The sequence below is a fragment of the Rhincodon typus genome, chromosome 35, assembly GCF_021869965.1.
Source record: "Rhincodon typus isolate 14 chromosome 35, sRhiTyp1.1, whole genome shotgun sequence".
In the NCBI taxonomy this organism is placed as follows: domain Eukaryota; kingdom Metazoa; phylum Chordata; class Chondrichthyes; order Orectolobiformes; family Rhincodontidae; genus Rhincodon; species Rhincodon typus.
In genome coordinates, this window is record NC_063366.1 from 18465760 (window position 1) to 18493236 (window position 27477).

The 27477-nt window shown below is 41.9% G+C and overlaps 2 protein-coding genes across 3 annotated transcripts in view; one reads left to right on the plus strand and one right to left on the minus strand.

The window, feature by feature from the left end:
- The first annotated feature begins 801 nt into the window (after positions 1–801).
- LOC109925657 (apolipoprotein M) lies at positions 802–17246 on the plus strand. The gene is made up of 6 exons (XM_048616648.1): positions 802–902; positions 5028–5176; positions 7843–7913; positions 10544–10654; positions 13840–13938; positions 16237–17246. The coding sequence occupies exons 1-6, from the start codon at positions 813–815 to the stop codon at positions 16254–16256; spliced, it is 540 nt and encodes a 179-aa protein (XP_048472605.1). The 5' UTR covers positions 802–812; the 3' UTR covers positions 16257–17246.
- Positions 17247–19477: 2231 nt separating this feature from the next.
- Positions 19478–27477, minus strand: part of ddx39b (DEAD (Asp-Glu-Ala-Asp) box polypeptide 39B) — a 41032-nt gene continuing 33032 nt past the window's right edge. Inside the window, exons 10-11 of one of the 2 annotated variants that reach the window (XM_048616647.1) lie at positions 22453–22600; positions 19478–19853 (exon numbers count right to left, since the gene is read on the minus strand). In XM_048616647.1, coding sequence (XP_048472604.1) covers positions 19837–19853; positions 22453–22600 — 165 coding nt within the window. In that variant the 3' untranslated portion in view covers positions 19478–19836. Of the gene's footprint in view, positions 19854–20272; positions 20648–22452; positions 22601–27477 lie in introns of those variants that run through there. The other variant, XM_048616646.1, reaches the window with a different exon arrangement.

A 27477-nucleotide genomic window follows, 5' to 3' on the forward strand; every position in this document is an offset into this window, starting at 1 on the left:
CCTTTCTTTAGCAAAGCATCTTTAGTTTAACAGTTTAAAAGACATATTTACATGGATCCTCATAATTCTTTTTATAAGTATTTGGATCACATCTCTTCTTCATACTTTCACCCTTGAGAGAAAGAAAATGTAGTTTAGATGTTTCATTTGTAAGGTGTTAAAATATAAGGGAAGATAAAACATAAGGAACACATATACAAACATTCACTCATTGGTCTAACTAATAGACTCATAGAGGTCTACAGCATGGAAACAGGCCCTTTGGCCCAACTTGCCTATGCTGCTCAGTTTTTACAATTTAAACAAGTCTCATTTGCTTGTGTTTGGTCCATATCTCTCCATACCTATCCCATCTATGTACCCATCTAAATGTTTCTTAAATGACAAAATTGTACTTGCCTCCAGCATTACCTCTGGCAGCCCATTCCAGACACCACCCTGTGTGAAAAAGTTGCATCCCCTTTTGTATCTCTCCCCTCTCACCTTAAACCTATGCCCTCACCATGGGGAAAAACTGTCTGCTATCTATCTTATCTGGGGCACACATGATTCTGTGGACCTCTATAAGGTCCTACACTCAGTCTCCTACACTTCAGGGGAAAAAAGTCCCTGCCTATCCAACCTCTCTTTATAACTCAAACCTTACAGTCCAGGTAGCATCCTAGTAAATCTTTTCTGCACTCTTTCTAGTTTAATAATATGTTTTCTATAGTAGAGCAACCAGAACTGCACTCAGTACTCCAAATGTGGCCTTACAGCTACATCAAGATATCCAACACCAAAACTCAGTGCTCTGACCAATGAAAGCAAGCATGCCGAAAGCTTTCTTCACCATCCTGCCTACCTGTGACTCCATTTTCAAGGTGCTGTGTTGCATCTTTTTTTTCCACCTTGGTATTCAGGTAATTCAAAACAATGTTAAGATTATACAGGCATTGATGGTGATCATTCGGGGATCACTGGAGACAAGAAGGGTCCGAAAGGACTTGGAAATGGTTAATTTAACAGCCCTGTTTAAGAAGGCAGTGAGACAGAAAATGGGAAACTACAGGCCGGTTAGCCTGACCTCGGTTTTTGGTAAGGTTTAAGAGTCTTATTATTAAGAATGAGATTGTGGAGTACTTAGAAGTGTTTGGTAAAATAGGGCCGAGTCGGCATGGCTTTGTCAAGGTGAGGCCATGCCTGACAAATCTGTTAAAATTCTTTGAGAAGGTAACAAGCAAGTTGGACCAAGGAGAGCCAGTGGGCATGATCTATTTGGATTTCGAGAGGCCTGTGATAACGTGCTGCTAAAAATGACAAGAGCCCATGGTGTTAGGGGCATGTTAGATAGTGACCTGGTTAGAGGATTGGTTGACTGGCAGAAGGCAGAGAGTATGAGTGACAGGGTCACTTTCTGGATGGCAGCCGGTGACCAGTGGAGCGCTGCAGGGGTCAGTTTTGGGAAAACAACTATTGATGTTATACATCAACAATCTGGCCTGAGGAACTGAGGGTATTGTTGCTAAGTTTGCAGATGACACAAAGACAGGTGGAGGACAGGTAATGTTGAGGAGGTCAGGAAACTGCTGAAGAACTTGTACGTGTTAGGAGAACGGATAAAGAAGTGGCAGATGGAATACAATGTGGCAAAGCGTGAGGTTATGCACTTTGGGAGGAAGAATAGAGGCTTGGACTATTTTCTAAATGTGGAAAGGTTCAGAAATCTGAATCACAAAAGGACTTATGAGTCCTAGTTCAGGATTTTCCCAGGTTAACATGTAAGTTCAGTTGGCAGTTTGGAAAACAAATGTAATGTCAACATTCATTTCAAGACGGCTAGAATACAGCAGCAGAGATGTACTACTGAGATTGTATAAGACTCTGGTCAGACTGCGTTTTAAATATTGTGAGCAGTTTTAGGCCCCTTATCTAAGGAAGGATATGCTGGCCTTGGAGGGGTGTCCAGAGGAGGTTTACAAGAATGATCCCAGAGATGAAGGTCTTGTCATATTAGGGGCAATTGAGAACTCTGGGTCTGTACTTGACAGAGTTGAGAAAGATGAGGACAGATCTCATTGAAACTTTTAGAATACAGAGAAATGTGGATAGAGTGGACATGGAGATGATGTTTCCACTAGTAGGAGAGACTAGGACCTGAGGGCACAGCTTCAGAATGAAGGTACAACTGTTCAGAACTGAGATTAGAAGGTATTTCTTCAGCCAGAGAGAGCTGAATCTATGGAACTCATTGCCATAGAAGGTTGTAGAGGCCAAGTCATTGAGTGTATTTAAGCCAGAGATAGCTATTCTTGAATCAAAGGTTACAGTGAGAAGGCAGGAGAATGGTGTTGAGAAACATATCAGCCATGATGGTGGTATAGAATCGATGGACTGAATGGTCTAATTCTGCTCCTATATCTTAAAGTCTTAAATTCTGAATAAAGCTTCAGCAAGCAAGTTGTTTTACCATATAATGTGGATAATCTTTAAATGATAGGGCTGTAATAGCAAACTTCATTGAAATAGTCTGGCATTCTTATTTTTTAATTGTTTTTACAACTGTTTGGTCATTATAATACTAGCATCTCCCTGACCCACGGTGGACATAAATATTCAAAGTGTTTAATAGCTAATTTTACACAGTTAAGTATCTCTTTTGGTTAAAACGTTTGGAAAAGTATCCCACTACACTTTCTATGCTTGATCTATCTTTCTGAAATAAGACTACAGCTACCCATTTCCCCTCCAGGTCACTAGCATCAATACTTACCTTGAAGGACTTAGTGATATTTGGGGAAGCTAGCATCAGCAGCTGGCTTTCAACTTCTCACAAGGTGCTTGACATTCCCCCGAACATACTGGCTCAGTTTTCTTCTGTAACAAGTCTGTCAATGGCATAGATATAGTACTGAAATTTGGTTCATGGTTTCCCATTTGGTTTTAAGGGCAAGGAATTCCATCGATGCCTGTAATTTTGTTCTTTTTGGCATTGCCTGTCCCTGACCCACGATTTATCCATGTTTTTGTGCACTTGCTTTTGGCAAGGTTCACCACTAAATCAGCTGATTGTAATCTTTCAAGAAAGCTTCTAATTGTTCTGTATGGTTACCCGCTAAGTCACTGTGTCAGTATGATATCAAGGTGTACTATACAATAAGGAACACCTGCTACTACTTGGTTCATAAGTATCTGGAATATGGTCAGAACACTTTTTTTCAGTCCAAATAGTATAACTCAGCATCGGAAGTCTGTTTAGTGTGATAAATGCCAATATTTCTAGAACTCAGGGTGTTTAGGAAACCTGCCATTATCCCCTTAGCAGATCCATTTTAGTTAAAAATGTGGCTCTTCCAACTCTGTCAATACTGTCCTCCAGATAGGAAATTGGGTAGAGGTTTGGTCTGCTTACTGGATTAACCTTTCTATAGTCTACGCAGAACCTGGTTGAACCATCAGTTTTGGACACTAGCAGTTCTGGGAAACTCCAAACACTTTGACTGGGTTTAATTAGGTGGTTTTCCAACAACGTATTGGAATATGTACTTTGACCTGGGCCTGATTCTTGGGACCAATACAATAGGGAGGTTGTTTTATGGGACTCTTTATATCTACATTGAATAAAGCTAATGTTGTGCACCCTAGGTTGTCCCAACAGACTGTGAACAACCTTGTTTGGTTTCCTTGCTGTTCTGCATCTAAATATGGCAGCCTAATAGTTCAGTGTTCACTAACCAAACAATAGTAGTTTCAATTTGAGAATTGTGCATGCCTTTTCCTGTTTTATCTTCCTTACCCCTTTTACCTTCCACTGTCCTTTATTGCTTGGCAGACCTTTGTCTGTGTATCCTCCTTCAGGCTCTGGTACGTTTCAGCATGTGGCTATGACACAGCTGGGTAATTGTCTGGATTTTCATACAAACAATTCACTTCACAAATCATCTCAACTGCTGTATAGGGACTACTGCTTTCAGCGGTTCACTCTAAAAGTAGCAACAATGCATAGTTGAAACATTCTGCATTCAACCTCTTCGTCGACCTATTCATAAGGTTTTGGAGTGCATCTCTCCAACTTTTCTTAATGTCTCTATTTCTAATCAACCTGTTCAGAGATGTTATGACACATCTCGGGAGCAGGTGGAACCTGAACCTGGAACTCCTGACCCAGAGGTAGGGATACTGACATGGCACCACAAGAACCCTACACTCTTATCTTCTCATAGCAATATCTAGGAATGACCTATTGTCCGTAATCTAATCAAATAGATAAATAGTTGATCAGTAGAGTAACAGATATTTGGCGACAGATTATGTGCTGGAATAAATTAGGACATAGGAATATCTCTTTCACCCCAAAGTTTTATAATCATTTATTTCTCATGAATATGCCAATCCTATATTTTTATGACATTTCTGTGTTTCTACTTGATGTTTTTTGTTGTTGTTGGAGTAGCTATCTCAGACTTTAGTAACATATCATATCTGAAATCTGTTCCCACCTTCTTCTTTTAAAGGCCTTGACTCCCTGCTCAGTCACAAACATTGAAAAAGTACATACAAGATTTAGTAGAATGACACTGGAACTGAGAGGTTTTATTAATCAGGAAAGGATAAACAAGGCAACACACTTTTCTCCAGAACACAGAAGGCTGGGGTTAATCTGAGAAGAGTGCTTTTATGAAGGCGGCTTTAATGAGGTACAGGAGTAGGGAGTGACCAGAATGAGAGAGCCATAAAGATAAGGCAGGATGAATAAATCCAATAGGGAATTCAGGAGAACTATCTTCACCAAGAGAGTGGTGAGAATGTGAAACTCTCTACCACAAGGAATAATTGAGATAAATAGTGCTGCAAACATCTAGGGGCAACCTAAATGTGTATACCAGGAAGGTAGTAATAGATAGGATGAGGATCATATGAGGCATTGATAGCAAGAGGAACCTATTGGGCCAAACGAGCTACATGTTTATTGCTGAGACAAATTTTCCTACTAACACCAAAGACTTTCCCTGATGGGGTTATTGTTGTTTTCCCATTTCCTTCTGCAGTACTCTGGCAAATGGTACTTCATTATGATGGCAGCGGACTCGGATGCCTCACTGATCAAGTTCAGACACATGGACAGCAACGTCTTCCAGCTCACACCCGTGGAGGACCAGCAGAAGCTGCTCCTCCGAGGAGAGATCCGTCTCAGCCAGTGCGTACCTCACTGCTCAACTGGTTATGGAATGACATTAGCCGTACTTCTCACTGCTAGGCTTTTACCTGGTGAAGTGATGTTCTGTAACTAGAATGCTGAGAAAAGAAAATCATTATCAGCTTTCATCTCAATTAGGCATGTTGTGGCAAATCCACATCCAACAACCTACTCTGAAAACTCTGCTCACATTTTGACACTTGTGACAAATTCCACCACAGAAGCTGAAACAATCCATAATGTTATCAAACAACTGTATTCTTGAAAAAAAAAAACATCTTTCCCTATTTCCCAATGTTGATGATTTCTTTTTAAGAATTCCAGGATCTAGATCTGCATCTTTACCAAAAACTAATCAATCTTCCTTGAGCTTGATCTTTTCTGTGTTTCAAGTTCCACTGAACTCTATCCATATGTTTTGAGATCATTTACAGATGGACTAACGAACAACTGTAAAGACATTACTTCCACCTATCTTTATTGATGAAGGTCCTTATTATGGCAAATGGAATGTTGGCCTTTGTTCTAAGGGGAATTAAGCATAAAGATATTGTAGGAAGTCTTGCTACAACTGCAAGGGGCATTGGTGAGTCTGGACCTTGAGTACTGTGTACAGTTCTGGTCTCTTAAGCAGTAAGGGAAACAGTTGCATTGGGAATATTTCCGAGAAGGCTCATTGGGCTGGTTCTATGGATTTAGGGGGTTTCAATTATGAAGAAAGGTTGAACAGGGTGAGCCTATACTCATGGGAATTTGGAAGAATGAGAAGTGATCTCATTCAAAGATAGAAGATTCTGGAGGCCTTGCGAGGATATTTCAGAAGCAGAAGGAATAGCTTCAGAATAAGGGTTTTTATTCAAGACAAAGGTGAGGAAGAAAGTCTTTTGAATTCTCTCCCTCACCAAGTGGAGGAGTCTGGATCATTCAGAAGGTATTGAGATTGGTCAGATTCAATAGGTTCATGGTTGATACAGATTTCTGTTTGAGAAGTGAAACCAGGATTTTACGTGATAAGCAGGAACGTGGGGTTAAGGTCAAATTCAGATCAGCTATGACCTTATTTAGTGATAGTGCAGGCTGGAAGGAATGAATTGCCTACTCAGACCATCTGGGCCAAACTGACCTTCTGAAGAGCATTCCCCCCATCCCCCCCCCCCCCCCCCCCCCCCCCCCAACCCCCACCATGCCCCGTAAACCCACATTTTCCATGGCTAATCCACCTAGTCTACTCATCCCTTGACATTATGGTCAATTTAGTATGGCCAATCCACCTAACCTGCACATCTTTGGACCGTGGGAGGATACCAGAGGAAACCCACACAGACACGGGGAGAATGTGCAAACTCCACACAGATAGTCCCCCGATGGTGGAATGGAACTCGCAGGTGCTGTGGGGCAAGCACTGCTAACCACTGAGCCATCCTGCTGCCCTATTGCTATACTCCTTGTATATTTCCTACACGCTTATTTCTCAGGTTCATATATTATCATCAAGAATGGACTGGTTATAACCAGTGTACTGTTGTATAATGTACTCAGGAGAATTATACTCAGTGTTGTTACATAATTTTTGAACAAGTTGCATGTAATGTTGCATAATTTTTATTCCGAGGGGAACTGAATGTAGAGTAGAAAAGTTACGTTTCAGTTATACAGGATATTCGTGAGACAGCATCTGGAGAACTGTATATGGTACTGGTCATCATACTTAGAGAAGGATGTTAATGCATTGGAAGTAGTTCAGGAGTACTAGAATAATAACTGGGATGGGCAGATAGCACTATGAGGAAAGGATAGACAGACCAGGCCAGTATCGTCTGGAGTTTAGAACAGTCAGAGGTGACTTAATTGAAACATATAAGATCCTGAGGGGACTTGACCAGGTAGATATAGAAAGGATGTTCCCTCCTGTGTGAGAATCCAGAACTAGGGTCATGGTTTAAAAACAAGAATTCATCCATTTAAGACAGAGATTAAGGAAAAAAAAATTCTCAGAGGGTTGAGAGTCTTTGGAATTCCCTCTCTCAAAAGGTAGTGGTGCAGAATCTTTAAATATTTTTAAGGCAGAGCTAGATAGATTATTGATTACCTTGGATAGCCAGAAATGTAGAATTGAGGTTAAAATCAAATCAAACATGATCTTATTGAATGGAGGAGTTGACTTGTTGCTTGTTTGTATGTAATTAGGAGAATGATACCACTATATTAATTACTCTCTCCTCCTGTATCAATGAATTAGATTAATCTCCACCAAGGGTAGAGAGAGTAAACAGTATTTTCAGTGGCAGAGAGAATGAAAAGTGTCTTCAGCAGAGCAGGATAGAAAGAGAGAGTGATCATGGTCCTTGATGAAAGAACATAGGACATGGGACTGAAAACATACATTAGGCCATTTGGCTCTTTGAGCATCTTCCAACATTCAATATGATAATGGCTGATCTGGTTGTGGTCTCAGTTCCACCTTCTTGTCTGTCCCCCATATGTATATAAAAAAAAACTAACTTGGCCTTGAATAATTCAAGAATGGGAACAGATAGTGGTCAGGATATTCAGATGAGGCCAGAGGGTGTTAGTCTTTGGTAGAGAGGACAAAGTGAGTGCTCAGTGATGAGGAGAGTGAGATAACAGCATAACCCAGAATATGATGTTTTGATGTTGCTCCATAGATCAATGAAGTGTTTGTCTCGACAGTGGATCTACCACATCAACAACAAGACACAAGAGATGATCCTGGAAGGTAAGCACACAACAAAGGCAACTCCAACAATATCTTCATAGCTCAAATCCCCCTGTTCGTAGAGTAACATTTGTGCCATACAAATGCCAGGTAATGACCACCTCTAATAAGAGTCAATCTAATCACTGCCCCTTGATATTCAACAGTGTTACTTTCACTGAATTTCCCACTATCAACATCTTTGAGGTTACCATTGACCAGAAACTCAACTGGATTCGCCACATAAACACAGTAGCCGACAACAGCAGCTCAGAGGTTAGGAATACTGCAGCAAGTAACTCACCTCCTGACTCCCCAAAGCCTGTCCACCATCAACAAGGCACAAGTCAGGAGTGTGATGGAATACTCCCCACTTGCCTCGAAGAGTGCAGCCCCAACAACACTTTAGACACCCGACACCATCCAGGACAAAGCAGCCCACTTGATTGGCACTACATCCACAAGCATTCAATCCCTCCACCACTGACAATCAGTAGCAGCAGTGTGTACTGTCTGCAAGATGCACTGCAGAAACTCACCAAAGATCCTCAGGCAGCACCTTCCAAACTCATGACCATTTCCACCTAGAAGGACAAGGGCAGCAGTTACATCGGAACAACAACACCTGCAAGTTCCCCTCCAAACCACTCACCATCCTGATTTGGAAGTATGTCGCTGGGTCAAAATCCGTAGCTCCTATCCTAAGGGTGTTGCAGGTTAATTTACAGCTTGTGCCAACTGTGGTTCAATAAAGCAGCTCCCCACCACCTTCTCAAGAGCCACTAGGGACAGGCAATAAATGCTGTCCAGCCAGCAATACCCATGTCTCGTGAGTGAATAAAAAATATACTGCAGACATATTGCCACAGGCAGAACATCGTTTTATACAGGCAAATGCTTTGTTCGTGCACAGTTCTCAATATTAATGCTACGTTACTCTATTAAATACATGGGAACGTTCTACACAAGGACAAAAAGAAGCTATTCAGTCCCTTGAATCTGTTCCACCATTGATTGTGGTCATGGCTCCAAATTCCTTAATACATGTCTTTGCACAAACCTATATATTACCAAATTGAGGTTCATAAAAGAATTGTTCAAGAGCATGTGGGCATTGCTGGCTAGGCCAGCATTTATTTCCCATCCCTAATTGCCCTGGAGGACGTGTTCTGAACTACTTCTTTGAACCACTGCAGTCCTTGAGATACAGAGAAATTTACAGTACTGTTAGGAAAGAAGTTTCAGGATTTTGACTCAGAGAAGGAATGGCAATACATTTCTAAGTTAGGATGGTGGGTGATTTAGAGGGGAACCTGCAGGTGGTAGTATTTTCATATATCTGCTGCCTTTGCTTCTCTAGGTGTAAGGGGTTGTGGGTTTATTTGGAGGGTGCTGTCTAATTTAACTAATTTTATTTTGAGTGTTTCTAAAATCTATCATCCTTTATGTGAATAAGTGTTTCCCAACTCCTCTCCATAATAGCAACATCCCATCACTCACATACATTCCACCAGTGGACACTTTTAACATTTTATACTCCCCGTAATGTAAAACTATCTTGCATAACCTCTCACGCATAATGCACACAGGATGTTCAGAGTCAGTGGTGGTTATTATTGAAGGACAATTATTTCAGCCCCAGGCCAGAACCACAGGAACTTCTCAGGATCATGTCCTAGGCCCAATGTCTTCAGCAGCTTCATTAATAACCTAACTTCTGTTACAAAGCCGGGAACTAGGGACGTTACAAAGCCGGCAACTAGGGAAGTTCGTTGAGTGTTCAGTACCATTCACAAGTCTGCAGATGTTTGGGACAGCTCAGTGGTTTGCACTGCTGCCTCACAGCACCAGGGACTGGGGTTTGATCCCAGCCTTGGGTAATTTGTGGAGTTTGTGTGTGGAGTTTGCATTGTCTCCCGTGTCTGCATGGGTTCCCTCCGGGTGCTTTGGTTTCCTTCCAAAGATGTGCAGGTTAGGTGGATTGGCTATGCTTCAAAAGAAAAATTGACCCCTAGTTTCAAACAGTGTGCAGCCTTACTACACTGCAATGATTATGTTCAGGTCATAAGCAGTCTATACCCATATATAGCAAGGAGAGGGGGGAGGAATTATCATACTTAGGGTCAGGAGCTGCAAACGGGATTCATGCTGCAAAAGTGTCATGCAAGCAATGACCACCTCCATTGAATGTTTAATGGCTTTAACACATTAGACACTGGGTAGTGTAGATCTTGCCCTTTCCCTCTTCTGAGAATTGATGGTGCAGTGGGTCAGCCATTCTCTTTTTACTATCTGCAACTGGAAGGTGAGTGGATCAGAAACTGTCCTTACTTCCTCTAGGACTGGATAGGACAGTGAATTTGAAAACTGTGCTGGCAAATCGTGAAAATGGCAAAGAATCCCAGCTAACTGCGCCCCAAACGATAGACACTGATATTATTACTTTTTTAAAATCAGTGGTACAGTGAGTCAAACACTGTCCTAAACCCTTCTAGGACTGGGTGGGCCAGTGGATGTACCCTTTCCCTCTTTGGGAATGCGCAGGGCAGTCGGTTCAGACAAGATCAATGAAAGAGCCTCTATGCTTGTCAAAACCACAGATGTACCGGTTTGATTCTTACACATCTTTTCAATTTGTCTCCTTATTTGAGGCCGGCCTTATCTGAAGACGGAGATCTTTGTGAAGGAGGGCGATGATTATATTGTACTTCTGGAATCACAAGATAAAGGATCAGAGCATTTCCGAAGGCTGATGCTTTATGGTAGGAACCACACCACAGGCACATGCAATGGCAAACAAGGGGATAAATGAAATGCAGAATGCTTGGGTCAAGAGTCTTTTTCCATCTTGGAATTTCCCTCCTCATTTAGTCCTTTTAGTATTAAATGGTTGGCTTCAAAGATTAGGTACGCATTTCACTGATGATAAGAGATGAATAGATGATCTAATTGAAGTGGCAAACAGGGGAGGTACAGGGAAATCATTTCCTGTGTTGTGGAGAGTTTAGAGCAAATGAGTGTCACGTTAACTTTACAGCTAGTCCCTTTAGGGCGGAAATCTGCAAGTATTTCTTCAGCCAGAAGTTGCTGGAAATATGCAACTCTACCCAAAACACTACTGAGAAGATGAGGGGGCAGGTCAATTGATAAATTTCAGAACTGAAATTGCTAAGGGTTTTAACGACTGAAAAAGGCATAAATAATTGAAGTCCCTTTGTTACTGAGATTTAAGCAGATGGATGCTTGAAGTAGAAATTCTTTATTCTATTAAGTCTTTACAAAAATGAAGAAAATTTAACACTAAACTGGGAAGCACAGCATTTTACGCTTACATCCACAGCTTGGCTGAGGAATCCTTTGTCTGTCTGTCCGTCTCTCTGTCTCCACACGACCTGTCTGACAAAGGCAACCCCTTCGGGAGAGAGCGGGTGTCCGTAGGTACCACCAAGCGTCCATGCTCGGTGCCCACTCTCATTGCTGTCAACAATTTGAAATAGCTTCATTATAAATATCAAAAAGGAGTTAACCCTGTTATCCCAACAACTCATATCTAAACCTGAGTGAAAGGTCACCCCTATCTCCATAACTCCATGTTCAGCTGGCATAACTATAATTGATTCCTTTTCTAAGAAGTTCTGTGCATTCAGTAAATGCTATCTTCACCAGTTAATGTCTCTCTCTGAGACCCGTAAACAAGTTGCTAGATCAGTTCACTTACTATTTAAAAACATGTTCCTTAAACTCATGCATTCATCAGCTTTGTAGATATCTTCCTCTCTCATACTCCAACAGCCGCCTGTTTCTGGAGATTGACTTATATGCCAGTCAGGACTTCTTTTCAGCTCAGACTAGTTGGTGGCTGGTCATAACAGCACCTCTGCTATTAGGGAGCTCTTCTCTCCTGAAACTGCGCGCTGCCTGCTATCTTCTGGATTGTTCTGACTTCCTGTGTTACTGGACTCCTGCTGCTACGCAACACCAGCTCTTTTTCTCTCTTTTTTTCCTAATGCACTGAATTTTCACCACAAGGTTTTAAAGACCCCATTTAAATGCACTAAAAGTAAACTCTACACAGCATGCTACCACTCACAAAATAAATCTAAAATGAAACGAAAAACTGAGGCTTTCCCTTCTTTACAAACACAAGGACAGAATTTTAATTTCATTTTAAAGCTAAACATGTTTCTTTCAGTGTAGAATCCAAACTCTCAAACAATAATCTACTATGAACATTCATCGCATAACCAAACATCGCCCAGTTGGGTAAAGAATCATTTTGCCATCCATTGCTACCTTATGCAGGAAGCTCATCTGTTCAAGCACTTGCTGTTGGTAACTGACTGCATATTCTAAAAACAGTACTATCTTTAAAGTGGTAAACTCAGTAGCCTTTTGAAAACTTAGTTTCTTGGATTGAATAGATCTTTTACCCCTGGTTACCTTGAAGTATTTAAGCAACCTTACCTGTTGCTAATCACCATGTTGTACGTACTGTAGAGCAAACCAATACCAGTTAACTTTGATCTTTTTGTACTGGGTCTAAGGGCCTGTTGCGTTAACAACGATAGAGCTGTCAGTGAGTCTTAACAAGAATAGCCTCTTGTCTCAACAATAAACTGTAGTTTATTGCATGATAGCAAATAATGATGGCTAATTAGACATAATAAATAAGTCAATCTGAAGCTAGGAATGACGTCTTGTCCCCCCATTGAAATCTCGAGCTATACTCCTCATTCCCACCTAAAATCATCAGATTGTGTGGAACTTAATGCAATCTGCTACATTAACCCTTTCAGAACCATTACCTCACACATTAATCTTCAGTACTATTATTGGGATTTTGTCATGGTCTAACCTATGCAGTATACAGTGTCTTCAGTCATTTCCTGATATCACATGGGAGTGAGTCAAATTGGATGAATAATGGCATTTCTGATATTGCAGACTTCAAGAGAAGGCTGAGATGGCTCATTGACATGGCACATTCATTTGGTGCCGGGTGCAAATGCAGCTATATTGCCTTTTGCATCAACATCCTGTGCTCCACTATCATTGATGATGGGATATTTGTTGTGATTCCTCCTCCTATTATTGTGTGTCCATTATTAACCAAGACTGGATGCTGAGGAACAGCAGAGCTTTAAATCTATTGATTGAGATTGGTTAGCTCTGCCAACGGATGCTGTTTCCAGTATTTACCATACAAGCAGTTGTGTTGTAACTTCATAAGGTTGACATCTCACTTTGGTGCTGCTCCTAGCATGCCTCTCTGCACTCAGTATGGATTCATTTAATCACAATCTTATGAAGGGAAATGGATAAACATTTAAAGGAGAAACATTTGTAGAGGAAAGATAAGAAGAGATGCAAGATTTATTGGACAGTTCTTTCATGAGGTGGTACAGACACAATGGATGGAACAGCTTTCTTCTGCACATCTATACTTGTGGGGCAAAAGGCTGTAATAAAAATTCTGGCATTAGTGGGTCCTGCTAGTAATAGTCATTTTTAAATCAATCTGCTCAGACATGTTATGACACACCTCTGAAGGAGGCTTTCTGGCGCAGAGATTGGGGACATTACTGCTGCACCAACAGCAGCAATTGTATAATCAATTTGAAGGCAATGTAAAGGATGATTGAAAAAAATTATTCCAATCAACCTGTTTGGACAAGACAGGTGGGATTTGAACCGGGCTTCCTAGTCCAGATGGAGGGATCTTGCCACAAGTCACCATTCCTGCCAGTTATAAAGGTGATAGCACACTGGTTTATAGAATTCCAACATGTAATTTGTACCAGGGTTGTCAGGAGAGGGGTGTCAATTTGTTGTAATCATTGATTGTTGCCAAACTATCAATACACATGGACTGTGCAATTAAAACCTCTCTCTTCCCCCCCGCCACACTCCTCTATCTGCTCGACTTTCCTCTTCTCTCTCAATACAGGAAGATTTCCAACCTTAAGTGACTTTGCCCGCCTGAAGTTTGAACACCGTGCCAATTGCTTGAACCTGACTGCCATTCTTGTTCTGGAACAGGCCCAAGGTCAGTAACTAGGGGCATTCCCTCTTCAAACCCTCTCTTGCTTTATGTCCTAAAGATGCTGGTTGTGTTAGAAAATTAAACAAATTACTCAATCAATTAATTAAATAAATAAATAAAATGGTACGAGTTGATGAAAGAAAGAACTTTTACTGCCTCAGGTCACCCCAAAGTTTGACAGATTTAGCAGTTCTGAGGATGTAGCAAGCCAGGTAGATGCAGGAAAACCAATAGATGTAACATATTTGGATTGCCAACAGGCATTTGAAAAGTTTCCATATAAAAAGGTACCAACACAAGCCAACAGCTCATGGTTTTGGAGGTAGTACATAGCACGGATCAAAGATTGGCTAACCAGAGAAACAGGATAAATGGGTTTTTAGTGATCTGCCACAGAGATCACTGCTAGAATCTCAGCTATTTACAATCCATAATGATTTAGATGAAGAGACTGACTGTACAGTTGACAAATTTGTTGACAAAGGTACAAAAGAAAGTTGTGAGGACAATATAAAGAGACTGCAAAAAGGAGATAGATAGGTTAAGCTTGGCCCCAAAAAAAATTTAGATGGACAATAACATGTCTGCTTTGGCTGAAAGAATAGGGAAGCAGTGCATCAATCAGAGAATGAACAACAATGTACTTTATGTGCACGGACAAAACATTCACATGAAAGCACAGCAAATAATCAGGAAGGCAAATGAAATGTTAACCTTCATTGAAAAGGAGATGAAGTATAAAACAGGGTAAGTTTTTAAGCAACTGTACAGTGCATTGGTGAGGCCAGACTATGTACAGAAAACTGTGTATGGTTATGGTCTCCTTACTGATAGGGGGACACATCTGCATTGGAGACAGGTCAGAGAAGCTTCGCTATGCTGATTCCTGACTTGGGGACAGCAACTTATAAAAATGAGGTTGAACAGATTTTTGCTGATAATTACTGGGGTTTAGAGGGTGACCTTACTGAATAAAGATAGGATTCTTGACAGGATAGATGGTGAATGTTTCCTCTCATGCCAGAATTGAGCACTAGAGGGGCAGAGTTACAAAACAAGAGTATCCCATTTAAGACCGAGATGTGAAGTAATTTTTTCACTTGGGGGTCATTCACCTTTGGAATCCTCTTTCCACAATGAGCAGTGGAGGCGATGACCTTGTGCTATTATCACCAGACTAATAATTCAGACACCCAGGTAATGATCGGAGGACACAGGTTCAAGTCCTCCCATGGCAGATGGTGGAATCTGAATTCTGAACAAATCTGGAATTAAGAGTCTAATGATGACCATCAAACCATTGTTGATTGTCAGAAAAAGCCATCTGGTTCACAAATGTTGACTCATGTGCCACCCTGTGCTCTCTGGACAATTAGGGATGGACAATAAATTGCTGGCGTTGCCAGCGATGCCCACATCCTGTGAACAAATCTTTAAAAAAAGTCAAGTCAACAAATTCAGCAAGGAAACCCCAGAGGGAAGCAGGCTGAAAAGTGGAGTGTCAGCTGCAATCAGATCAACCATCATCTTATGGCTTAAGATGGCGAAGAAGGCTTAAGGAGCCAAGTGGCTTACACCTACCACTATTTCTTAAGTGCTTCATTGGCTGTAAAATGTTTTAAGTAAAGCCACTATTGCAATATCGGTAACGTGAAAGTCAATATTAGTTACACAATTAATAATGACCAGATAATCTGCTCCAGCAATGTTGTTCAAGGGATAAATATTTGTCTGGACACAAAGGAAAACTCGGCATCTGTTCTTCACTATGGGTATACTATGGGTTCTTTTACATGCATCTGAGGGGACAATATGGAGGTTCAGTTTAACATTGTGCCAAGAAGATAGCAACCTCTGATAGTGCGGTAGTTGGAGCTAGCAGCCATGTTTATTGCTCAAGTCTCTGGAATGGGGCATTAACTCTCAACCTTTGTGACTGTGAGACAGGAAAAGCCATTGAGCTACTTTGCACATCCACTGGGAGGCAGTATCTGGTGTATTACGAGATTAGAATACATTAAATCCAATGCACAGACATCAGCTAAAGACAGGATCAAGCCAGTGGGATTCTGAAACTGTCAGAGGTACATTATGTGCCCAATCACAGAGCTGTTGGTGTGTCATTGCCCACAGAACAAAATAGTGAGGTCAGAACGTTCAAAACAAGAGGATGGGAGGGACGGGGTGCTGGGAGGGTAGGAAGGTCAGTAGATTAAGACAAGGATAGCATTGAAAATGAGTTTCATTCCACACGCTTATTGTTTTGACATTGTAGTAATTATTTTTCTCCTTTTCCTGCAGAGCCTTGTGAGATTTCTTGAGTTAGAATTTCCAACCTTCATGACCTTGTAAACCAGGACCACGAGGGCACAACTCCTGAACTGCCTCCTCTGCACTTGTTATTGGTTTGCCTTTTGTGGAACATTGGATGCGACTATCTTGTTTGCTGATGATTAACTTGATTGTTCTACGATTCACTTTGGTTTCCTTTGGAAAACAAAAAAGGAAATGTCCCTCTGAGGGGGAAGGTGGGGAGAAGTGTGAAAGAAGAAACAGAGGCACTGTCCCCACTATTTAATGTAGGGTTTCTTCAATAAGATTTATCTATCGCTTTTCACTTGCCGAAGGGGGACTACAAAAGGGGGCGACCGCAGATGGTCTCAATACACTTTGCATACAGTGTCATAGGACCAGGAGGCTGCCATTTTGAGTCTGCTCTGCCATTCAGTGAAGTCTTGGCTACTGTTGTGCCTCACCTCCACTATGCCTCTCCCTGTTCTTACCCGCCCTCCCCATATCCAAAGTCCAAAGAGGTACTGGTTAGGTGCAAAGTTTCAATTCTTTTGTGCCCACTTTCTTTTGCTGTTCCCAAAATGCTGAGGCACTTCTTCCTGTTCCAAACCAAGTTGGATCATCTGAATGCAGTGGAGATTGGAAATTTGAGCTCTGAGTAAAACACACCCATAATTGAAATAACCAATGCTTTTTGCTCAATTTAATATCTCTTAATTTATGCTCATGAATGCAAAATTCAGGTGTGTTCTTTTATGGGTGTGTGAATAAGAGACGGATTTTCCTGTGTTTACTGCACCCAGGCACTGGAACAGTTTGCATCAAACCCTGATTTCATATTTTTTTGGGTATCTGAATAAAAATCCAATATCTAGAAATGTGCAACCCATTATGAAGTGTAGAGAATCAAAATGTTGAACATCAGACATTACTGGTGATAATTGTGCGCTTCTGTGTTTGTGTATATATGTGCCTTTGTTTGCATGGAACGGACAATGAATAAAGGTCTTGTGTCTGTATTGGAAGTTTGTGGAATATTGTGGATACTCAATGCACACGAACAACACAATGATATAGCTCTGATCGTATACAACATTTCCAAGAAGAATTAAGGACTGGAACAACTTTTCACAAGCTATCATCTCAATGTCCTTGATGGACTCATTTAACAAGAATGTGTTAAAACATTTCTTTTCCCAATAAATGCGACCAATGAGACATATTGTGCACCTCTTTTGATAATTCTCCACTGGAAAAGAACGGAGGGCAATTTTATCAAGAACCAAGATGAAGCTATGGTAACACAGAAAAACAGCTAAGGCAATTAGAGGAATTTAAAAAAGAAAAGTTGGAGTTGATATACAGATCACCATAATCTCAATTCAACAGACCTGTCTTCTTGGTTGGACACAGACTTTTCTTTTTGTTCCTTTTCCAATCCCGTCCCCCTTGCTTAAAACCTATCACATTTCTAACTTTTCCCAGTTCTGATGAAAGGCTGCCAATCTGAATTAATTTTGTATCCCCTCATGCAAGATGCTGACAGACCTGCAGCATATTTTCAAATGTATCTGGATGATCTAATTGAATGAGGCAACAGGCTTGAGGGGCTGATAGGCATGTTTTTGTTGTTATGTAAGTTGTTTTTTGGGCTTAGACAGAGGTTGGGTTAAGGATAAGAATACAGAATGGAATCTGGGGCGTGATGAAATATTCTACACTTGTCTAAATGATGCAGCTCCAATACTCAAGAAGCTCAACACCATCCATTACAAAGCAGCCTGCTTGATTGGCACCCCAAACACCCCTTTCAATATTCACTCCCTTCACCAGTGACTGCAGTGTGTACCAAATATAAGATGCATTGCAGCAATTCACCAACGTTTCTTTGATGACATCTTCCAAACTCGTGACCTCTATCACGCAAAAAGGACATGGGCAACAAATACACTTCAACATCACCATCTGCAAGTTTCCCTCCAAGCCGCACACCATTCTGACTTGGGATTATAATTAATGTTCTTTTACTGTTAAAATCCTGGAACTTCCTCCCTAACACCACTGTGCATGCATCATCACTGCATGGACTACAACAGCTTCAGAAAGCTCCTCACCACTACCTTCTCAAGGGCGATGAGGGATGAATACAGAGGGCATTTGAGTGTCAACCATATTGCTATGGCTCAGGAATCGTATACGGGGCAGACCAAGATAAGCAAGATAGATTTTCCTTTTCTAAAGGACATAGTGAACCAGATGTGTTTAACAGCATGCTTTTAATTCCAGGTTTATTAACTTAATTCAAATTTCATCATCTGCCATGGTGGGATTCAAACCCATGCCCTAGAAAATTAGGCTGGGACTCTGATCATTAATCCAGCGACAATACACTGTCATTGCCTCCCCTAATGTACTGTGCAATGTTTCATTTTTATTCCACCGTGATGCAAGTTAAATTTGATAATAACGTGATACACAGCAACCTTAAGTATGTACACAAAATATCAGTAAAAGTATTGATTTTGAGTGGCAATTCTTAAATCGATTTATAAAGTCAGAACAGTTTTTTTTTTGCATAAAAGGGTTTTTTGTAGCCCACATGAACCCCTCCACTAGACTCCAGCCTGAGGGGAAAGAAAAACTCCAAGCATCTATTATTCTGTATAATAAAACTATCTGAACCCCTCAATCAGATTCCATTCTGTAACTCACTCCTAGGCATCCATTATTCTAGGTATACACAATCTTAGCCCCTCAATTAGGTTCCAAACTATAACCTGCTCGTGATTCTATATTTTTTATATATCGCCAAACCTGTGTAACATTGTATGATTTAGTTGGACAATATAGTTTCATACCTGTCTCCACTGTCCTTGTATAGCTGTTGCCTTCCATCCTCTTTGTTCTCAACGCAGAGTAAAATTAGGCGGGAACATGATGCAAGCTTTTGCATCTGATTCTTTCAGCTTCCCTCTGGATGAGTCAGGTCAGATTTTAGTCGGTCTCAGCCAAGAAGTCCCAAGCAGCTGTGGCAAGGCTACGTGCAAGAGGGAGGAGGAATACCAGTGGACCCATTCCTTTACAGGGAGGTGCATGTGAGTATTTAGCTTGATGGGTAGTGTGGCATGGAGTTATGAATGATGCCCTCTATACTGCAGCCGTGGACTGTGACTGCTCACCCACAAGAGATATGGACAATGCACCTCATTTCAGGACAAGTGTGGAAGGAAACAGAAGATTGACAACGAACTTGGCTCCTACTATCAAGGAGTTTGTGTTTTCTTTTAATTATTACTGGAACATATTCTCTACTCAAATACACTGTACCATTTGATGTGACATAGTGTAATAGGAACAATCATAATTTCCATGCAAAACACGGTTTACCAAAGATAAAGGAAAAAGAGGAAAATAATTCTAAAAATTTTCTAAATAACGGAATAATGTCACTCGCTGTCAAGTGCAGCTAAACGCGCAGTATTTACATACAGCCACTTGCACTGTCAATGCCGATGAATGTGCATCAATGTGAAATGGTGCAGGTCGCACAGTCAGACATAGGGCTGTTAACAACTGATGGCAATAAAAGCTGGACTTGTGGTTCCTGGTCTATCTGCTCTGTTCAACTGCAACACAAGGTGGGCGGGGCAGGGGGGTGGGCGGGGGGGGAGAGAGAGAGAGAGAGAGAGAGAGAGAGAGAAATTAACATAGTTTAATATCTTGAACATTGAAAAATTTTTTTTGCTCAATGCACATCCATTCCTCCTCTTCCCCAAACACTACCTGGACTGAAGTCAGCTAACTCCTCAGATCAGGTGCCAGTGATGGGTTATCAGATGCTTTGACTAGTTTGGCCTCAGGTGAGCTTACCTGGTGCCTTTAAACACGAAGCAATGATTAAGCTTATATTCTTTCAGCAGACACCACACCCAAGAACATACTAAAGATGCTTCATAACCAATAAAGTATATTTTCCAAAGTAAGGTCAGAAGTCACATGTCACCAGGTTATAGTCCAACAGTTTTTTTTTGAAATCACAAGCTTTCAGAGCGCTGCTCCTTTATCAAGAGAAGTAATGCAAGGGGGTATACACATCGCTGTTCTCCTTTATTCATGCCATAAATCACAAACAATAATGCAAGTGAAATAAAACTTACCAGAAGAGACCTTTCCCACTCACACCCTCAACTGACTACTTGGACATCGCTGAGATCGTAATAACTTTGCAGTATTTGAGGTATATAATTTTTTCCTGGTTTATCGAGAGTGCCACTTCATAAGGTACCGGTTAAAACAAAGTTTGCTGCACTGTTGAAGGGCTCGTTTATCCTCCTGAGAATGTGGGCAGTGCCTCTGTTTAACATCTCACCCAGAAGTGGCACCACCACAGCACTGTACAGAGATTTTAATGTTCCAGCTCCTGACACAAAATTAAAGGAATTCCAAAAGTCAGTGATGCCCAGAACAGATCTGGTGCAATAGGCATAGTGATGGTGTTGGCCCAATAATTCAAAAGGCTGATTTTCAATTCTATAATGTTGCAAAATTATTTCTACAATCATGCGGGGACTAGAGAAGCTCGGGGTGCTCACCTTAGAGCAGAATTAATCGAGGTGCTCAAATTTATAAAGGGTTTTGACAATGGTATAAAGGGGAAGTCGAGGTCCTCTAACAATTAAGCCAAACACAAGTCCCAATCTGTTATGATGGGAATAGAGGAGAACTTTTAAAAAAGGTCATGAGGGGCATTTTTTTTTCATGGTTTGTGTGAGGAGTGAACTTCCAGAGGAAGTGGTGGATGTGGCTACAGTTACAACAGCTAAAAATCATTTAGATAAGTACATGTATTGGAAATGTTTAGAGGATAAGCGCAGGCAGGTCGGACTATAAATGTTTAGGTTTATGTTGGACATGGACTGGTTGGACCAAAGGCAGTGTTTCTGTGCTAAATGACACTATGACTCTGCAAGCTTGGTTTATTTCAAAAGCAGCTAAATCTCTAGTTCCAAAGCATTGCCGGAATGCAGCATAGAAATACACCACTTCACTCAATCAGTCCTTACTGGTATTTATGCTCCACACAAGCCTCCTCCCATCTTTTCTGCTCTTTTCTCCCACTTCTCTTTAGATGCGTTTATCCTATTCATCTCAAAACACTCTGTGATAGTGAGTCCAATTGCTTTGAATAAAGTAGTCATTTGAAGTTGAGTAAAAAAAAAAGTTTTGTCGAAGCCTTTTGTTTTGCACTCAACAGACTATTTTGCAAGAGCACCAATTCAAGGTGAAAATAGGGCCTGAGCCATATGTTCACCCTGTAAACTTGATGCTGAAATTGAGCTCAGCAAATCCATCCTATGTGATAATCGATACGCTGGTCTGGTCATTTCTGGTTGCAAAGTGCACAGACTCATGAAAAGCCCTAAGGCAGTCACTGAAATGTTCACACTCTACCTCATCGTCCGAATGGCTGCGGTATCTCTCATATTTGAGCAACATGTGAGACTAGCTGTTTCTATGCAGTGGCCACGTGTGTGGTATTCCCCACTATAAGGCTGCTGCTGCGAAGCCAGAAGACATTCCCCCTACAGCAAATGAGTTACGTGGTATGAGTTTCTGCACCGGCGTAGTGCCAAGCATGTAGGCCGCATGTCCAAACTCATATCATACATATCCATTTAGTTGTTCACAACAAGCAAGATGTTGACTGTATCCTACCCGGTCTTGAAATCCCCCACCCTAGGGAAAAAAAGACCTGCCATTCACTTTATCTACACTCTCATGGTTTTATAAACCTCTAAAAGGTCACCTCTCAACCTCATACACTCCAGCAAAACAAGTCCGAGCCTACCCAGCCTCTCCTTACAACTCAAACCCTCCATTTCTGGCAATGTCCTGGTAAATCTCTTCTGAACCCTCTCTGGCTTAATACTATTCTTCCTGTAATAGGGTGACCACAACTGTGCACAGTTGTCCAGAAGAGGCTGCACCAAAGGCCTCTCCAACCTCAAATGATGTCTTAACTCCTACACTCAAAGGTCTGATCAATGAAGGTAAGCATGCTAAACGCCTTCTTAGCTACTTATATCCAAAATGTTTTCCAGAACCAGAACAGTATAAAATATTCTGCTAGAACAAACTTAAATCCAATCTGTGCATTATTTCAAGCCTACAGAATGTTCAGAGGGGAGGAACACATCATTGACAGAGACAGTGCTCGATACTCACTGTATGAAGAAATGTCAATCTCGTCAGGCAGCTCGCTGATGTTCACTTCAAACCTGTCCTGCACGTCATTGAGGATCTTGGCGTCATTCTCATCCGACACGAACGTGATAGCCAGTCCCTTGGTACCGAAACGGCCAGCTCTGGCCACCTGTAATGCAGAGACTGAGATGTTAGGATTGCAAAGGAATAGCTGATGTGAAGGTTGACTTGGTAAAATATTGGATCACACGGAAAGCATAGGGATCAATGGGTTATTGATCCCTAACCAGTTACCTTCCTCCTCCCACCTCAGAGCTGGAGGCCTGTAATTATGCTTCAAGATTTGCTCACTCCTCCACCATCAGGGCCTCTTCCTGTGGTCTCCATTCCTGCACAGCTCATTGCTCCACTTATTATTGCATTGGTTCACAGGGAGAAATTGAAACCAACTGAAAATGTGCTTGGGCATATTCTCACATCATCAAGCACTGAGGGCTCCCAGTTTATACCCACGGTACATTTACATGGCACAGTGGCTAATGAGAGGGACTGTGCTGCCTAGAGTCCCATAAGCAGACATTAGATTTAATTTCACATCAGCAGTTTCCCTCAGGTTGGTGACATTCTGGCAAGCTGGGTTCACTGATGCCTAATTTGGAATAAATGCCAGGTTTTGCATTTTGGAAAAACAAACGAGGGCAGGAGTTACACAATTAATGGTACGACCCTGGGTAGTGTTGTTGAACACTAGGGGTTCACGTACATAGCTCTTTGAAAGTTGCATCACAGGTAGATAGCATAGTTAAGGCAGTATTTAGCACACTTGCCTTCAATGCTCAGACCTGTGACTATAGGATTTGGGACATCATGTTGAGGTTACACAGGAGGTTGTGAGACCTCTTCTGGAGTAGTGTGTGCAGTTCTAGTGGTCCTATTATAGGAAGAGTATTTTAAACTGGAGGGAAAAAGATTTACCAGGATGTTGCCAGGAATGGAGGGTTTCAGTTATAAGGAGAGGCTAGATAGGCTGGGACTTTCTCCCCTAGAGTGTAGGAGGTTGAGGGGCGATCTTATAGAGGTTTATAAAATCATGAGGGGCATAGATAAGGTGAATAGCAAGGGACCTTTCCCTAGGATGAGGGAGTTTGAAACTAGCAGGCATATTTTTAAGGTGGGAGGAGAAAGCTTTGAAAAGAATATGAGGGGCAACATTTTCAGACAGAAAGTAATTAGTGTGTAGAATGACTGCCACAGGAAATGGTGGATGCGGGTAGAGTTACAACATTTAAAAGACATTTGGATAAGTTCATGCATAGGAAAGGTTTGGAGGGATATGGGCCAAATGCATGCAGGTGGGACTAGTTTGAGAACATTGTTTGTGTGGACAAGTGGCACTGAAGGGTCTGCTTCCATGCTGTATGACTCTATGGCCATTTACACAGTTAGGAGTGAGTGCACATTCTCATGAATGCACAGATTGTTGAGTTATTCTGCCAGGCAGTTCACTGTTACTTTGTCAGAGCTACTCTTTATCAATGAGGGCACTGCCGGAGTTCAGCCAGACAGCATCTCCAATGGGCATTTACCAGCAACAAGAAACTTGCCACATAGAGTTACAGAGCTGTATAGCATGGAAATAGACCCTTCGGTCCAACTTGCCCATGCTGACCAGATATCCTAAATTAATCTCGTCTCATTTGGCCAATATCCCTCTAAATTAATAAAATCATCCAGATGCCCCTTAAATGTTGTAATTGTACCAGCCTCCATCACTTCATCTGGCAGCTCATTCCATACACACATCATCCTCTGTGTGAAAGGTTGCCCATTGGGTCCCTTTTAAATCGTTCGTCACTCACCTTAAACCTATGCCCTCTAGTTTTGGACTCTCCCACCCCAGGGAAAAGACCTAGGCTATTCACCCTATCCATGCCCCTCATGATTTTACAAGCCTCTATAAGGTCACCCCTCAGCCTCCAAGGCTCCAGGGAAAATAGCCCCAGTTTCTTCAGAGACAGTAGGAACTGCAGATGCTGGAGAATCTGAGATAACAAGTTGTAGAGCTGGATGAACACAGCAGGCCAAGCAGCATCAGAGGAGCAGGAAGGCTGACGTTTCGGCCCGAAACGTCAGCCTTCCTGCTCGGCCTGCTGTGTTCATCCAGCTCTACACGTTGTTATCCCAGTTTCTTCAGCCTCTCTCTAAAACTCAAACGCCCCAACCTGGCAACATCCTTGTAAATCTTTTCTGAACCCTTTCAAGTTTCACAACATCCTTCCTACAGCTGGGAGATCAGAATTGAATGGTGTATTCCAAAAGTGGCCTAACCAATGTCCTGTACAGCCGCAACATGACCTTCCACTCCTATACTCAATGCACTGACCAATAAAGGCAGGCATACCAAATGCCGTCTTCACTGTCCTGTCTATCTGCAACTCCACTTTCAAGGACCAATGAACCTGCACTCAAGGGTCTCGGTGTTCAGCAACACTCCCCAGGTCCTTACCATTAAGTCCTGCCACGATGTTCCTTTTCAAAACGCAGCACCTCACATTTATCTAATTTATCCATCTGCCACTCCTCGCCCCATTGGCCCATCTGATCAAGGACCCGTTGTATCCTGAGGTAACCTCCTTCGCTGTCCACTACACCTCCTGTTTCGGTGTCATCTGCAAACTTACTGACCATACCTCTTATGTTTGCATCCAAATCATTTATATAAACGACGAGAAGCAGTGGAACCAGCACCGATCTGTGCGGTACACTGCTGGTCACAGGCCTCCAGTCTGGAAAGCAACCCTTCACCGCCATCCTCCGTCTTCTTTCTTTGATCCAGTTCTGTATCCAAATGGCAAGTATTTCATGTGATCTAACCTTGCTAACCAGTCTACCACGAGGAACCTTGTCAAACACTTTACTGAAGCCTATGCAGATCACATCCACTGCTCTGCCCTCATCAATCCTCTGTTACTTCTTCAAAAACTCAATCACGGTAGTGAGACACAATCTTGCACACGCAAAGCCACGTTGACTATCCCTAATCAATCCTTGCCTTTACATATACATGTAAATCCTGTCCCTCAGGATTTCCTCCAACAATTTGCTCACCGCTGATGCCAGGTTCACTAGTCTATAGTTCCCTGGCTTTTCTTTACCACATTTCTTAAATAGTGGCACCACGCTAGCCAACCTCCAACCTTCTGGCACCTCACCTGTGGCTATTGATGATACAAATATCTCAACAAGGGGCCCAGCAATCACTTCCCTAGCTTCCCACAGGATTCCAGAGTACACCTGATCAGGTCCTGGGCAATTTTCACCTATATGCATTTTAAGCCATCTAACACCACCTCCTCTGTGATGTCGACATTTGTCAAGGTGTCGCTATTTATTTCCCCACGTTCTCTATCTTCCATATCCTTCTCCACAGTAAACACTAATGCAAAATACTCATTTAGTATCTCCTCCATCTTCTGCAGTTCCACACATAGGCGACCTTGCTGATCTTTAAGGGGACCTATTCTCTCCCTTGTTACTCTTTTGTCCTTTATATGTTTGTAGAATTCCTTTGGATTCCCCTTAAGCCAACTTGCCAAAGCTATCATGTCCCCTTTTTGCTCTCGTGATTTCCTTCTTAAGTTTATTCCTAATACCTTTATACTCTTCTAGGGATTCACTCAATCTCTGCTGTCTATACCTGCCATATGCTTCCTTCTTATTCTTGAGCAAAACCTCAATTTCTCTACTCATCTGGCATTCCCTACTCATACCAGCCTTGCCCTTCACCCTAACAGGAGCATACTGTCTCTGAACTCTCGTTATCTCATTTTTGAAGGCTTCCGATTTTCCAGCCATTCCTTTACCTATGAACATCCGCCCCCAATCTACTTTTGAAAGTTCTTGCCTAACACGATCAAAACTGGCCTTCCTCCAATTTAAAACTTCAACTTTTAGATCTGGTCTGTCCTTTTCCATCACTATTTTAAAACTAATCGAATTATAGTCACTGACCCCAAAGTGCTCCCCCACTGATATCTCAGTCACCTGCCCTGCCTTATTTCCCAAGAGTAGGTGCAAAACTTGACCTTCTCTAGTAGGTACATCCACATACTGAATCAGAAAATTTTCTTGTACACACCTAAATTCCTCTCCATCCAAGCCCTTAAAACTATGGCAGTCCCAGTCTATGTTTGGAAAGCTAAAATCCCCTACCATAACCACCCTATTATTCTTACTGATAACTGAGATCTCCTTACAAACGTGTTTCTCAACTTCCTGCTGACTACTGGGGATTGGGGGGGCGGTGGGATGGATGGGGGCAGTGTCTATAGTACAATCCCAATGAGGTGATCATCCCTTTATTTCAGTTCCACCCAAATAACTTCCCTGGACGTATTTCCAGGAATATCTTCCCTAAGTACAGCCATAATGTTATCCCTAATTACAAACTCCTCTCTTGCACCCCATCCCATCCTATCCTTCCTATCATATCTATATCCTGGAACATTACGCTGCCAGTCCTATCCATTCCGGAGCCACGTCACTGGAATCGCTGATTTCCCATGCTCCCAACCATGTCCTGAGTCCATCTGCCTTACCTGTTAGGCTCTTGCATTGAAATAAATGCAGGTTAATTCATCAGTCCTATCTCGTTCTCCGCTTTGTTCCTGCCTGCTCTGACTGTTGAGTTAGGGCTACACTTACCATATGGGTCACTGTTTTATACAGGACAAAATATCTCAGTCCCCAGTGTCAGTAACTACCCTTCCTGCTCCAATCAGTTTAGTCCAGCTGCCAAGTCCCCAAGGAAATTGTCCAGCTCACGTACTAAGCCTTTCATGGCTGAGGTCCTTCCTATCGACCATTTTCAGACATATCACCTTGGAGTCGACTTTACACCATAAACCTCAAAAGAACACAGCACACTCTCACCAGTGAAGGTTTTACATACCATGTAATTAACAGCAACCTTTGTCCTTTTGGAGTGATACTGACAAACAGCATTGGACCTGGGTTATGTTTGGCACCATTGCAAACTGAACTGAG